This window comes from Scaptodrosophila lebanonensis, unplaced genomic scaffold, assembly GCF_003285725.1.
Source record: "Scaptodrosophila lebanonensis strain 11010-0011.00,11010-0021.00 unplaced genomic scaffold, SlebRS2 tig00000042-arrow-arrow-pilon, whole genome shotgun sequence".
Taxonomy (NCBI): domain Eukaryota; kingdom Metazoa; phylum Arthropoda; class Insecta; order Diptera; family Drosophilidae; genus Scaptodrosophila; species Scaptodrosophila lebanonensis.
Genome location: NW_022060544.1, coordinates 98,220 through 111,665, shown reverse-complemented (window position 1 = coordinate 111,665; position 13,446 = coordinate 98,220). Strand labels below are relative to the sequence as shown.

Genomic DNA, 13,446 nt, shown 5'->3' with positions numbered 1-13,446 from the left:
ACAAAAACTACAACAAGTGGTTTAGGCAACAATGGCTAACCCAAGAGAGGGGCTGAGGGTGTGGGTGTGGGTGTGTGCTGGGAAGGAAGTGGAGTGTCAGTGTGACAAAACACTGGAAGGGACATGTGTAAAATGTATATTTTGTATGAGGAAACTGTCACTTCAGCCGGTTCGCCACAAACAAAGGGACAGAGATATAATAGAAAACTTGGAAAATACTTGTCGAGTGCAACAGAGAGGCTACTTTTTAGATAAATCTTTCCCCATATATTTTTCAAATATATTTATTTATATCCGTTCACACATAGCCATATGTCGACTGTTGGCTCATTGTTACTTCTCCTAATGGAATGATCTGCCAAAACGAAGCTTGACAGTTTCTGTAAATAAGCAGATACCCAGCAGCTACTATTGTGACCTTAAACAAGCGAAAAAGCTCAAGCCACGGCTCCATCTGTCTTATTGTACCGTTCTGGTACAGAATATAAGAAAAAATCGAAGAATGTTACAATAAAAATATATAGAAGATTAAAAAAACGGCCTAGTTCTACTTCGACTGATTAAGAATAAACGGAACTTTTAATGGAAAACAGAAGCATATTTATTGATTGCATGTAATTTTCCTGTTATTTTATACATATGTATTACTCTCTTAAGTAATCGCATATTTTTATCAACAGCTGCAGCTAGATGAAGTTTTTTATATCGCAAATATAATCTCATTGCTTGACAAATATTTATTTTACACTCATACGAAAGGCTTTTGGAGATCTCCCTTTTTTCGGAACATTCCATTAAATCCTAATATAAATAATAAAGTTTGTCACATACTTTTTTAATTTCAATTCACACATTTATTTTGAATTGAAACCGTTACTGACAATTATTGGCGATTATAGTTAAATAGATTAAAATTACAGTTACTTGTCTGAATTTTTTAGCGACGTGTACAGAAGGCGGCAAAAATGTTGAGTCAAGTTGCTTTTCTAAAAGGCTAGATTAGTTTAGTGTTGTTAAGTGTGATACAACAATTCATTAGTAAGCAGTGTAGGGCAGCGCATTTTGTAAAAAGTAAAGAGTACGACTGAAAATTTGTAAAAATGTGCAGAAGGTCGGACGCTTTTAGTGTAGAAGAGTGTTGTAAGAGCAGATCTTGGTGTTGGTTTGTTAGTGTTGGGTATGATGGTTTACATGCCGAGGCCACCCATGCCTCCCATGCCGCCCATACCGCCCATGCCACCCATGCCTCCACCGCCTATGGCATTGGCCTCCTCGAGTGGCAGCTCGGTGACAACAGCCTCGGCAGTGGTAAGTAGGGAAGCCACACCAGCGGCATCTGTAATGGCGGTGCGCACCACCTTTGTGGGATCAATGATGCCGCGCTCGATCATGTTGCCATATTCGCCCTTCAAAGCGTCGTAGCCGTAGTCTCCATCTAGTATTTCAACCTTGGCCACAACCATGGCGCCATCCACACCCGCATTCTTGGCTATGGTGAGGCAAGGCATGCGCAGAGCACGACGAATTATCTCGATGCCCATGGTTTGGTCCTCGTTCAAACCCTTCACATCGTTCAGCTTGCTAATGCAACGAAGCAAGGCTGTTCCCCCGCCCGGTACAATGCCTTCCTCGACGGCAGCGCGGGTCGCGTTGAGAGCATCGTGAACGCGATCCTTTTTCTCGTTCACCTCTACATCGCTGGAGCCGCCCACACGTAAAAGAGCCACGCCCGAGGAGAGTCGGGCCAAACGCTCCTGCATTTTCTCCTTTTCATAGTTCGACTTCGTCTCCTTAATGCACTCGCGCAGGTCCTCAATGCGCTTATCGATGCGCTCTCGCTGTCCAGCACCCTTCAGCAACATGGTATCGTCTTTGGTCACAACAACCTCACCAACGCGTCCAAAGTCGCTCATTTTGACATCCTCAAGACGCACCAGATTAGCTTCATCACCAAAAACAATACCACCAGTGGCTACGGCCATATCGTTGAGCGTGTCCTTGCGGTTGTCGCCAAAGCCAGGCGCCTTCACAGCGCACACCTGCAGTCCAACCTTGAGACGGTTCACTACCATGGTGCTGAGCGCCTCTCCCTCAATGTCTTCGGCTATGACCACCAGCGGCTTGCGTTGGGCATTGGCCAGCTCCAGGGCAGGGACAATGCTCGGCGCCGACTTGATTTTCTTCTCGCAGAAAAGCAGGAGTGCGTCCTGAAACTCCACCTTGGCGCCCTTGGAAGAGTTGATGAAGTACGGCGAAATGTAGCCCCGATCGAACTTCATGCCCTCGATCACTTCCAGCTCATCGATGAGGGTCTTGCCATCCTTCACGGTAATAACGCCGTCACGACCCACCTTTTTCATGGCTTCGCTGATCAGATTGCCCACCGACTTGTCGCCGTTGGCCGATATGGTGGCCACCTGCGCGATCTCCTCGGGCGTATTCACCGGCCGCGACATATTCTTCAGATTCTCCTTAACCGTCTCAATGGCCAGCATGACGCCACGTCGTATCTCCACCGGATTGGCACCCCGTGAGATTTTCTCGAAGCCCTCCTTGGCAATGGCACGTGCCAGAACCGTAGCTGTTGTGGTGCCATCGCCAGCCTCCTCGTTCGTATTGTTGGCCACGTCCTGCACCAGTTTCGCGCCAATATTTTGAAATTTATCCTTCAGCGCAATGGATTTGGCCACAGTTACACCGTCTTTCGTGATCTTTGGCGACCCCCAGGGCTGTTCAATGATCACATTGCGTCCTTTGGGCCCCATAGTCACGGCCACAGCATCCGCCAGCACATCGACGCCCTGCAGCATCATCGCCCGCACCTCGGGACCAAACTTCACATCCTTGGCATAGTAGCGCGACCCCAGACCCACCAGTTGGTGGCTGATGCGCGTGCCACGATGAAGCACTTTACCCGTAAAACGAAGCATTTGAAACTATTGCGATTGAAGCGTTGTGCTGTAATGAGAGGTGGAGGTGATGATGGTGGAGGAACTGCACTTATTAAGCTGCTTATTAAGCTCAACGTACCTTTGATTGTTCCCTGGAAAATTCGCCTTTAAAAGTATTTTCTCGGTTCGTTGAAACTTTTTCTCTGAAGCGAAGTTGACGCTGTGAAAGCAAAAAATGAAATGTTGAATGCCTTGTTACAGTATCGATAAGAACGAAAACGAAAGTTAACACACAGCCTGCTCAAAGCCAAAGAGCTGACACTGGTAGGGTATTGGATGAGTTCCAATTAAAAGCCTACTGCAGATTCCTATGCAGCAACAATTATGTGTAATCGAAAACGTTGAATTTGAACAAATGTTCAGAAAAAGCTGATTACGGGAAGCAAATGCTGGGATAGTTGTCAAAAATAATATCATTTAATCTGTTGGAAACGATATGCCATAATTCTGCCATATCTCACTCACCGTGTCTAAATCAAACCTACGAATATTTTAAGCTAATTTTTATCCTTCTGGAATACCATATTTTGAATGCGTTGAGTAGGAAAATGATAGAAAATGCACATAGAAAACAGTTCTGATATTCTCTATTCAATAAGATCGATAATTATTTGTAGGGCAGGAAATGACTGTTAATGGCCGGCCTTTTCAGCCCAGTAGCCATGTAAAGGTTAAGTGAGCAATTCAATGCCATTACATTTAGTTAACCCACTTAACTCAGGACGCTTACAAGGCGGTGGACAACAAATTTCACTCAACAGCTGCTCTGACACTTTGCAGGTAATTAAAAGACAAATATTAGCAAAGGGTTTGAGTCTGCGGTGCGGGACGAAGCTTTCTGGACGTTGCTTGCTTGTTAATGCCCAAGCAGAATGAAGCTGAACACATTTTGCAATTTAAATTTTCATGAACAAGCAACGCCATTTGTCGCAATCGCCGCCCATCCTCGGCATCCTCCACTGCTTGACATCGTTGTAGCCGACATGGCCGCGTCGCTGCCTTAACAGTTTTCAATTTTTCCCGGGCTCAGATGTAAGCGCAGCTGACAGCGCCAAAGACGACAATGTTGGTGGCCATGACGATGATAAGGAGTTCCAGACGTCCTCCCTCCGACATCCTTCTTCTCCTCTCACATCCTTTCACGCCCTCCCACGCCCTGCACTATATTTGGCTGCTTGTCGCATTTTGTCGTCGCGCATTTTTACGACTTTCTAAATGGTTTTCACTTTTCGGTTAAGAAATTATCGCGCAGGTTGGCGGAACAAGCTCTGAAAGGTAGCAATTGAAAGTGGCGAAAGGATTGGAGATGGAAACGAACTTTAATTAGCATATCTTTCCTAGGTGTGGAGGGAGCTAAACTCTTGATTGCAAGGAAACAGAGAATTCGAAAATTCCGTCTAATTAATTCAGTGAGGAAGCCTTAATAAACCATCAAATTCATTTAATTTTATATCATTTTTAAGAAACCTTTCGAGTTCTATATATACTACATGCTTAGATAAGCATATATATGAGAATAAGAGTTAATTCGTTATTTTTAATTAATAGCCTCAGATTATTGTATTTATTTTAAAACTATTTTATTGTTGTAATCAAATCAGGCACCCTCTTCTTAATCCACTTATTGAAACCTACACTGAGCTATTCATTATAGTTTTCTTTTCAACTTTCTTCACCCCAATTCAATTAACTCCCATAATGGTTAATCAACTTAATAGCTTTTATGAAGTCAACTAGTAAATGGTTTTTTGTTCTCTTCTAAAATGGGCAGTGAGTGAAAATTCAGTGCTATTGTTAGTTGAAAAATCCTCTCAATTTCCCTTAAAATGTTCACAATTCCTTTCACTGGCCATTTAACGAAAGCGCCTTGCATTTTATAATTAAACTTTTTGCCATGCCATTAAACCCTTTTTACTTAGCCGCTTTTGTGCGTAACTTTTTGTGGTCAATTATCGATGAAAATCGTGCGCGGCAAGAACAATATTCTGGCCCCACTTCCCCATTCGCATACTCTCTCTTTCTAGCTTGCTGTTGGCCAGTTGTGGCGCACTTTAAGTCGAAAAGTTTAATGAAGTGCAAATGGTTCATGAAAATGTTCAATAAAGTCATTAGAAATTGAACAAAGCAGGGCGCGTTGGCCCCTGGGAAGATATTGTTTAAGAATCAGTTTTGGGACAAGAGTTTAGACAAAGCAGGCAGGCAAGTACTTCGATGGGTGTTTAAAAAGCCACCGACCCAGCTGTTTCATTTTCGCTTTCAGTTTCGGACTCCATTATGCCTGCTTTGGCCATTGTCTGTCCACTGCGGGCCAAGGTCAGAATGCGAGCACCTGCCATGGCCTCGTTAATTATTCCACCACCTCCTCCCCTGCCCAATGCTAGCTCCACTCCAGCTGGCTGGTCTGATTTATATTTGTGTGTCATATGCGCGCCGTTCCAAAAACTAATGATTGCTGCTCGCTTAATTTATTAGATTTGTTTTATTAGACACGCGAATGGGGGCGCCAAAGTCCCTCCTCGTCCTCTGCTCAGTTGGGGCAGCAGCAGCAGGTCCAGTCGAGGACCACTCCCCTCTCCCTAGCTGGGTTTTTGTTTTTTCGTTTGGCCAGCGGGTCATTTATTAATTGTACATACGCATGTCTGTTCATGTGCGTCTGTCTGTGTGTGTGTGTGTGTGTGTGTTTGGTTGCTAATCTCTTCATTATGCGATTTCATAATGGATTACATTCAAATAAATGCACCTCATTTGCTAGCTGGCCAGCCGGGTTCTTTCTCGTCTGGTAATTTCTTTAATTTCGCCACCATTTTGCTAATGATGCGTGGGCTTCCTTTTGGCCGCTCGCTGCTAATGCCTGCTAATTTGGGTCGCTCTAATTGAATAAGACGAATCAACTTGAACAATTGTTGGCCCAACCCGCTGATCGAGTGGCAAGGTTCGAGAGAAGCATCTTTTTCTGCATTTTTAAAGCTGCTAATAAAATCAAGCATCGAAAATATCTAATTAAATACAGAGAAAGCAGCATAACGGGAAAGAGCTTGTGGAAACTTTAAGACTTTCATTTTCAAAGTCAATATTGGTACAAGAAGGGCACTTTTAAGGGATATTCAATAGATGGAGGCTCATGTTTTTCAATATTCTTGAAAATATATTGCAAAAGCAATTATATAACTAAGAAATGGCTGCCAAAATGAAGGCCTTTTGGAGTCAAAATGTAAACACAAATATAAAAAATTGAGTGACTCTTAGAAGGAAGAAAGTGGGGAAAATTAGTTTACGGCAATTTGTTTGCTGATGTTCGATTTATCCATAGTATGCACGTTGCAAAAACGTTTAATTAAGAGAAGTAATAACAAAATTATTGTTAAATGACGCCAGAAAGAAATACTATATTTAATTAAAAGAACTATAATACTATTTAAACTTGGTACAAATCTTTATGATACTTTGAAAATATTTTATTTTATTTATTTTCGTTAATATCAGGTAAAACACTAGTTAATATGTGGGTACTTATAGGGAATATTTTTATTTAAATTTAATTTGGGGGTCATTCTAATTTCATTTTTAAAAACAATTGAAAGTTCAAGAATTTATTCGATACCTCATGCAATTTGCAAACAGTTTTCAGCTTTGTTTATTCATTTTATGATTCATTATTTAGGCTCATCAATAATTTGAGGATCTTTGGACTTGTGCACGAAAACCTGTCACACTTAACACCCTGTTACCACCCTTCGAGACACCATTTTCCTTTACACAGCTCACTGCACATTTTGATTAGCCAAAGGCTTGTTGGTTAAGCTCAGTGTGGTTTTCGGTTTTTAACATTTGCCGCATGCTTCACACATTGTGAACACTACAGAACACCAAACGCGTGCAACCCCAAACATCTCCAACCTCTGCCATGTCTGACATGTCTACCATGAGCCGGAAGCGCATTATAAAGGGCATTTCCGGTATTTAGGTTATGTTGTTTGGGTTGAGTTCTGACTCTGGTTATGGTCTGGCCAGGCCTCTGGGTGTGCGGCATGTTGTATTTATAGTTCTGCGAAATTCGTGCTTTGAAGTTGTCAAGTGGAAAAAGGCCGTCAAACATTATGTTGGCGTGCATGTTATGCTCGTCAGACATGACGCATACGTCCCGTATTACACGGACTAAGAACTAAGTTGAAGTGAATTTTTGAGTTGCTCTTACACTCGAAACAAGCCATGAAATCGCACATGAATAGAAACAATTCGTCATATATTTTCATTTACTTCTTGTAAATGCTATTGAATTGATCGTTTCACACAATCATATTATATTTATTGAAGTGTAACGGCAATATTTCTTTGAATGTAAACTTTAGAATTTCCTTAGCTTTAGTTTGTTTGGGGAATGAGAGCATCACACACCATAATAAAGTATTTTTATTTGGAAATATGACCACAATATAACTTTTAAAAATATATATATATATTTTTTTTTTAAATGTCTACAAGTTAAATAATAATAAATAAATTGAATCTTATATACTTTTTGCGTTCACTTTCTGGTAAACTATTATTTCCGTTTATAATAAATTCTATTCCTATTTTGTGACCAACTAGAATAACAAATTATTTGCATCCATTTTTTGTGTAATATTGAAAAGTTATCCTCAAAACAATTTTTAGTATTAGGATACTATATCTTTTCGCTCTAATAAAAGTAATGTTGTTTTCATGAGGTGCGAGTTCTTAGCACATAAGAATAAATCTTTAGAATCATATTACATTTTCATGATTTTTAATTTGAATTTAAGGCAAATCGATTTTTCCGAGTGCATTCCTTAAGTTGGTAACTCAACATTGTAACTCTCACCTCGACCCAGTCGGGACTTATATTAGAGCTTTTGAACGTCAATGGGGTGTTTGGCAAAGCCGTGCCAATCATATGGGGTGTTGCCCACGAGTCCTAAGTAGATTGGAAAAACAAGTTAAAAGTTTAAGATGCAACGCATCCGTGGCAATCATGAGCCCACACTTCGGCGCACACAAAGTCAACGCACGTTGCAAACTTTTTTGAAACTTTCCTAACCCACTCGCCAACAGCGTCGATATTGTCGTTGTTTTTATTGTTGCTGTTGTTGTCGCTGTCGAGTGTCCAAAAAGTGTTTTACGTTGAGCACAAACTTTGGCAAAACGATTTTTGACGGTCATTTTAATAAATTGAAAAGTGGAAAAATGGCAAATCGATAAGGGCAGAGCTTAACTTTTCCGTTTGTGCTGTCCATGCGAGTGGCAGAGCTCATAAAATCTGCTTACAAGCTTATAAATAAGCGATGCGCCCCCCATTGGAGCAATGTGGTGTTAACGATTTGTTTTGCTTATCAAATGCCGAACAAAAGAACTTCAGCTTAACAGAAGAAGTGGGCATCTCGCCGTTCTTGTAAAACTTTTACTTCCTGCTTGTGCTTTGTGAGCCCGAAGTTTCTATAATGCCATAACTTATGCATGCCAGAGCCCGAACTAAGAAAATCTGTAAAAGAAAATGTCTTCATGACAAAACTTTTCACATTTTTATTGAGTTTTGCTTTGTAATTTAAGTTGTTTGCCTTAAACTTGTTGACATGTTGCGGCCCGGCCAGAGCCGAGCCGAGTCGAGCCTTTCCATCCCCATCCTAACCACCTTCCGCTTTTTTTCTTTCATACTGAATGCATCCAGGAAACTGCTACACTAACAATGTAAACCAATAGCATTTAATCTTTTCTACTGACGTTCAATCAAACGCATCAATGTCCAAGGTTGTCTCTTATAAATTCTGTGTGTGGCAGTCCAGGCCAGAGCCATAGTATAATAGAGATTTAATACAAATGACAGCAGCATTTCAGAAGAGAAGGAAAGAGCCACAGATATGGCCGACAGGGCAGCCAGCCAGGTTGACGGGCAGGCAAATGCGAGCAGCAAAACCAATATTTGTATGGTCTGCAAAAAAGTAACATTAAATCACAACAACTTGCCATTGAAGGACGGTCAGCTAACCTTTCTTGGCAAGCAAAGAAATCAAACAATGTCCACGTTGCGTATGAGCAATATTTATAAGTAATTCTTAAAAGCAAGTATTCTGTTATTCTTATACTGCACTGGCAACCATAAAATTGAATTATTCAATTAACTTTTTCCAAGCATTTTATTGTAAAGTGCAAATATTCCTATTGAAATAGAAACTGAAACTTGTACTCGAAAATGATTTATCTGATCTCTTTCTGAAAAACGGTTTTAAAAAGTGTAAAAACCTTGCTCTGTGTCAGTTCAAAAGCATCACATTTTGCAAGACGTGCAGAAAGTAGAATTCATATTTGATAAATGTCTTAAATGGTCAAACATAAAGGAGATCTTATTCAAATTTCTCCGAATAGATAGAAAGTAAAATTGAAACTGAATAAAAATATCAATATAATTTATTTTGCTGTTTAAAGCTATTGGCAGAATAACTAAACATATATTTTCTTAATTAAACCAGATGTTAGTTATACAAAATATTTAAAGAAAATATTGTTGAATTGAAGTAATTATTTAAGAAGAAAATTTAGATTATTTGCTGGAATTGACTTTAACAAATGATTAAAATCCACAATTGCAATTAACTCACAGCTTTTATGTTTTTAATGTTTTTATTTTAGCTAACAAATAATTTTTTTGTGAACATGTATTTTTTTTTTGATAAAAATAGTATTAAAGCATATACTCGTATGGTCAACAATTATTCCCTCCAACAAGAAACTAATTAATATTCGTCTTGCAGAAATGTCTGCTTCACAGTTTGGATTCATTTCCAGGCTGTCTCTCACTGCAGGCATATGATGGCCAAATTAGATACTGTCCAGTAAATCAATATTCTCTCTGTGCTGCAAGAGGGCCATCTAGGCTACTTTTGTTAAGCCCAGCTGGAGATACGGAATCCAGATTTCGAATGGCTGCTGCGGCCAACCGCAAAGCCCTACGGCTATCCGGTTGGTGCTGCACCATGGCCTGAATCTGGAATAAGTTGCCTGAAAAGACGACAACTGACTATTCTGTTGTGTTTTCTGATACATATGTGTATACAATATACTTGTACATTGTAAAATATAAGATGTATAATAAGAATACATTTTTTTGTCCAATAACTTATTGCTTTCGTTTGGCTGACGTTTGCTGATAGTTTAATGTAATAGTTTTAGTTAAGAGAAGCTATATTTTATGATTAATTCAAGAAACCAATAGGTAAGAGCTTTTTTGTGTTTAATGTTATTTTTTATGTTTTTTTTTCTATTATTATTAATCGAAGTTGCTTTGGTTCTGATAATATCAGTTTCAAATTCCGCTTCATTCAATAAAACATATTTATTTTAATACTTTTATTTATATTTATCGTATACTAAATAAATATTATTCCCATAAAATTATGCTGAATTACTATTTGTAACTTTAATTGACAAACTCCAAATAGGCAAAATCTTTAAAGATTAGAGCATTTAAAATGCATGTTGAAGTAAATATTATATATAAATATTATATTGAAATATTAATTGAATTGTAATTTTTAACTTCTGAATTCAGAGCTTATTTTTTTCTTATATGTGTATTTGTGTGATTTCCTAAATGAAATATAGATTGACTGGCGGATTTTTTACTGAACCTATTTTCCGGCCACAGACAAATAGCTAGGAGATCGAATTCAAAAATAAGGGAAAACATACTCGTACATTTATGGAAATAAATTAAAATATTGATTTAAAAACTGGAAAAGGCATGTGCAATGAATTGTTCCAATTCAAGATCCCTTATTGTACCTAGTTGTATTATAACCACATCTTTGGCGCTAATTTGTGTTGAAATACTATTTTCCGCCCTCAACTAACTAGTTACTAAAAGAAACAAAATTATCGCTCTCTCTCTCTTATTAGCGTTATTTAAGCTTCACACATGCTCGAAGGTTAATTCCTTGAATATGGTTGAAAATCTCTCTGCTCACTCACACACACCAGTCACAGCTTGTGACTAGTCCTGTGTATATACAAGTATGTGTGTTTGTTCACGACTCGAATAACAACATAATTCATTTTGTCACTTGTATCTGCAGCTTGTTATTAAATTGTTTGTACTCCACCATCACTTAACCCTCCGCCCCTTGCAGCTGTCATGCCACATTCTCATTCTTATTCACATCCATATCCACATTCCCATCCACACTGGCATTCCCATTCGCCTTCGCACTCAGAGTCACTGCGTCGGAGAAATTTATGCAAATTATAATACGCAAATGTACAAGTTATACTCTGGCACAATAAACAAGAAATGTGCGCCACGCCGGCAGTGAAACAAAAGAAACGACAAACAGACAATTCCAGCATTAACTCGGCTTGGCTCTTACCTCATACCCCTTTCCAAACCTCACCAGCCCAACACCCGCTCTCTTCCACGTCCATGGGAAGGCTGACTGGCATAATTGCAAGTGCGAACCGCCTTGTCTGTGTGTGCATGCCAATGATGTGTGCGTGTGTGCCAACAACAATGGCGGCAGATGCAGGCAAACAGGCAGCCATTGCACACACATATGCATGTGCATATGCAGAGTGTGTGTGTGTGTGTGTGTTTGGTAGGCAGAAGTCGAGTTGCTTGATATAATTGAAACAATTGCATGTTGTCTTTGGCTTTTGTGGCAATTTCTTTGTGTCGCCTGGCAGCATGAAATGCCTTTGGCTGGCATGCGCCGCATGGCGCTAAAAAGCGTACGAATTATAATTATTATGCCCATATAGGAGTATGTACACATACTCGTCCATATATCTGGTACTTGTTGTACAAGCTTTCTATTGAAAGCACCTTGGATTTCGATGCAACAAGTACGCCAGCAATCCCCCTAAAGACTCAACAGTCCCTCCACACATGCTACATATTTAAGCAGTTGATGGCCTGACTTGCCGATTCGATTCAATAATCCGTTGCCATTTATGGCAAGCAGCCAAACACTTGCGCCAACGATTATGAATAAATTCTTCCTTTTTTGGTTTTACGCCAGCAAATATGGAATTGCATAAATTGAAACTGAAACTTGAACTTTATGCAGCTAATTGAATGCAATTTCAGAAACAGTTCGCCTATCAAAATTGATAAAAAGTCCCACAATCGCTACAGCACTTAAAAAAATAAGACCATGAAATTCAATTTGACTTTTGACTGCAATAAAATGCTATAAATGTGCATCAAAAAAGTGATAGCACTACGGTCGGATGTTCTAGACTTTTCGATATCCTATAATTATTGTTAATTACTTGAATAGTGTAAAGGTAATCAAGCTCCTTAGAGCATGAAACAGCTAACGAATGCAGACCACTTCCAGATCCTCAACCGTGCAGATACGCTCAGGTATTAGCTAATTTACAAAATTGAAAAGCAAGTGTGGAGTGAGCTGGCGAAAAATAATATCCTTGCTACTTTTATATCAGAAATGAGCATTCGACAACTAATGAAAACCTTAAAATTATCTTGCCTTTCGATAAAAAGAAAAAGCACACCAAGTTTTTTCATGCTTTTCAAAATCGAGGCGTTCATACAGACAGACGTTCCAGAGGACGGGCATACAATACACAACAGTAGTACACAATTTTCGTGGGGCAGAACATAGCCCGGCACAATATCGATATAACCTACAACCTTCTGAGTAGGGAGAATTAAAATAAAGCTGTGGGTGTTGATCCGATGGCAGTTAATTTCAATGGCCGAAGCTGAATTTGGCACAACAGTTTTAAGGCCAGTTCCTGGGGCAATTAACTTTGATGGAAAGCCTCGCATGGGGCTGTGCAGCTGCACAGCTGGAAAGTGGACGGGTCCGGAAGTGCAATGTGCAGTGAATGTAAAATGTGCAGCAATTGCAAGTGTCGAGACTTCAATCAATGTGTCAGGGTAATTGCCCGGGACCGGGTGCATTTAAACTGACCAAATGATGGACAGTATGCTTATGATTAACAAGAAGCGAGCAATTGGCCAAACGTGCGATAAATTCGAAGCTCATTAAAATTCCGTCAAAAACAAATTTATTTTGTCAGACACATAAAACTATTTACCTTATCCAGCTGCGGGATCTTGCTTGCTTGCTTTTTTACTTGTTGTTGTCAAAATCAATGGATTTTCTTTTTTTTCTGTTTTTCTTTAATATCTTGAATGGATTTCTTCAATGATGTACATATGTTTTATGAATTTGAAATCAGAGCTTCCTGAGTGAAATTTGAAGTAGTTATTTAAAATAAATAAACATGAAATTAATGACATTTAAAGGCTACATTAAGTTCAGTTCCCAGCAAATGTATCGAGCGAACTCTTTTGAAGATTTAAAGCGGTAGATATTATTATTTATCAATACACCTTGCTGGAAAGAAGCACACCTAATTAAATCTAGCAATAGTTGGTATAAGAATTTCGGACACACTTTAATCGAAAATTATGAAATCGCTAATCTTTGTACTATGATTTGGCCATTCTGGACAAATG

The 13,446-nt window shown here is 39.3% G+C and overlaps 1 protein-coding gene across 1 annotated transcript; it reads right to left on the bottom strand.

The window, feature by feature from the left end:
• Positions 1-828: 828 nt before the first annotated feature.
• Positions 829-13,155, bottom strand: LOC115622109 (60 kDa heat shock protein homolog 2, mitochondrial). The gene is made up of 3 exons (XM_030515950.1): positions 13,023-13,155; positions 3,031-3,111; positions 829-2,958 (listed from the first exon to the last, which is right to left on the bottom strand). Exon 3 carries the CDS (start codon positions 2,928-2,930, stop codon positions 1,188-1,190), a length of 1,743 nt encoding a protein of 580 aa, XP_030371810.1. The 5' UTR covers positions 2,931-2,958; positions 3,031-3,111; positions 13,023-13,155; the 3' UTR covers positions 829-1,187.
• Positions 13,156-13,446: the final 291 nt, after the last annotated feature.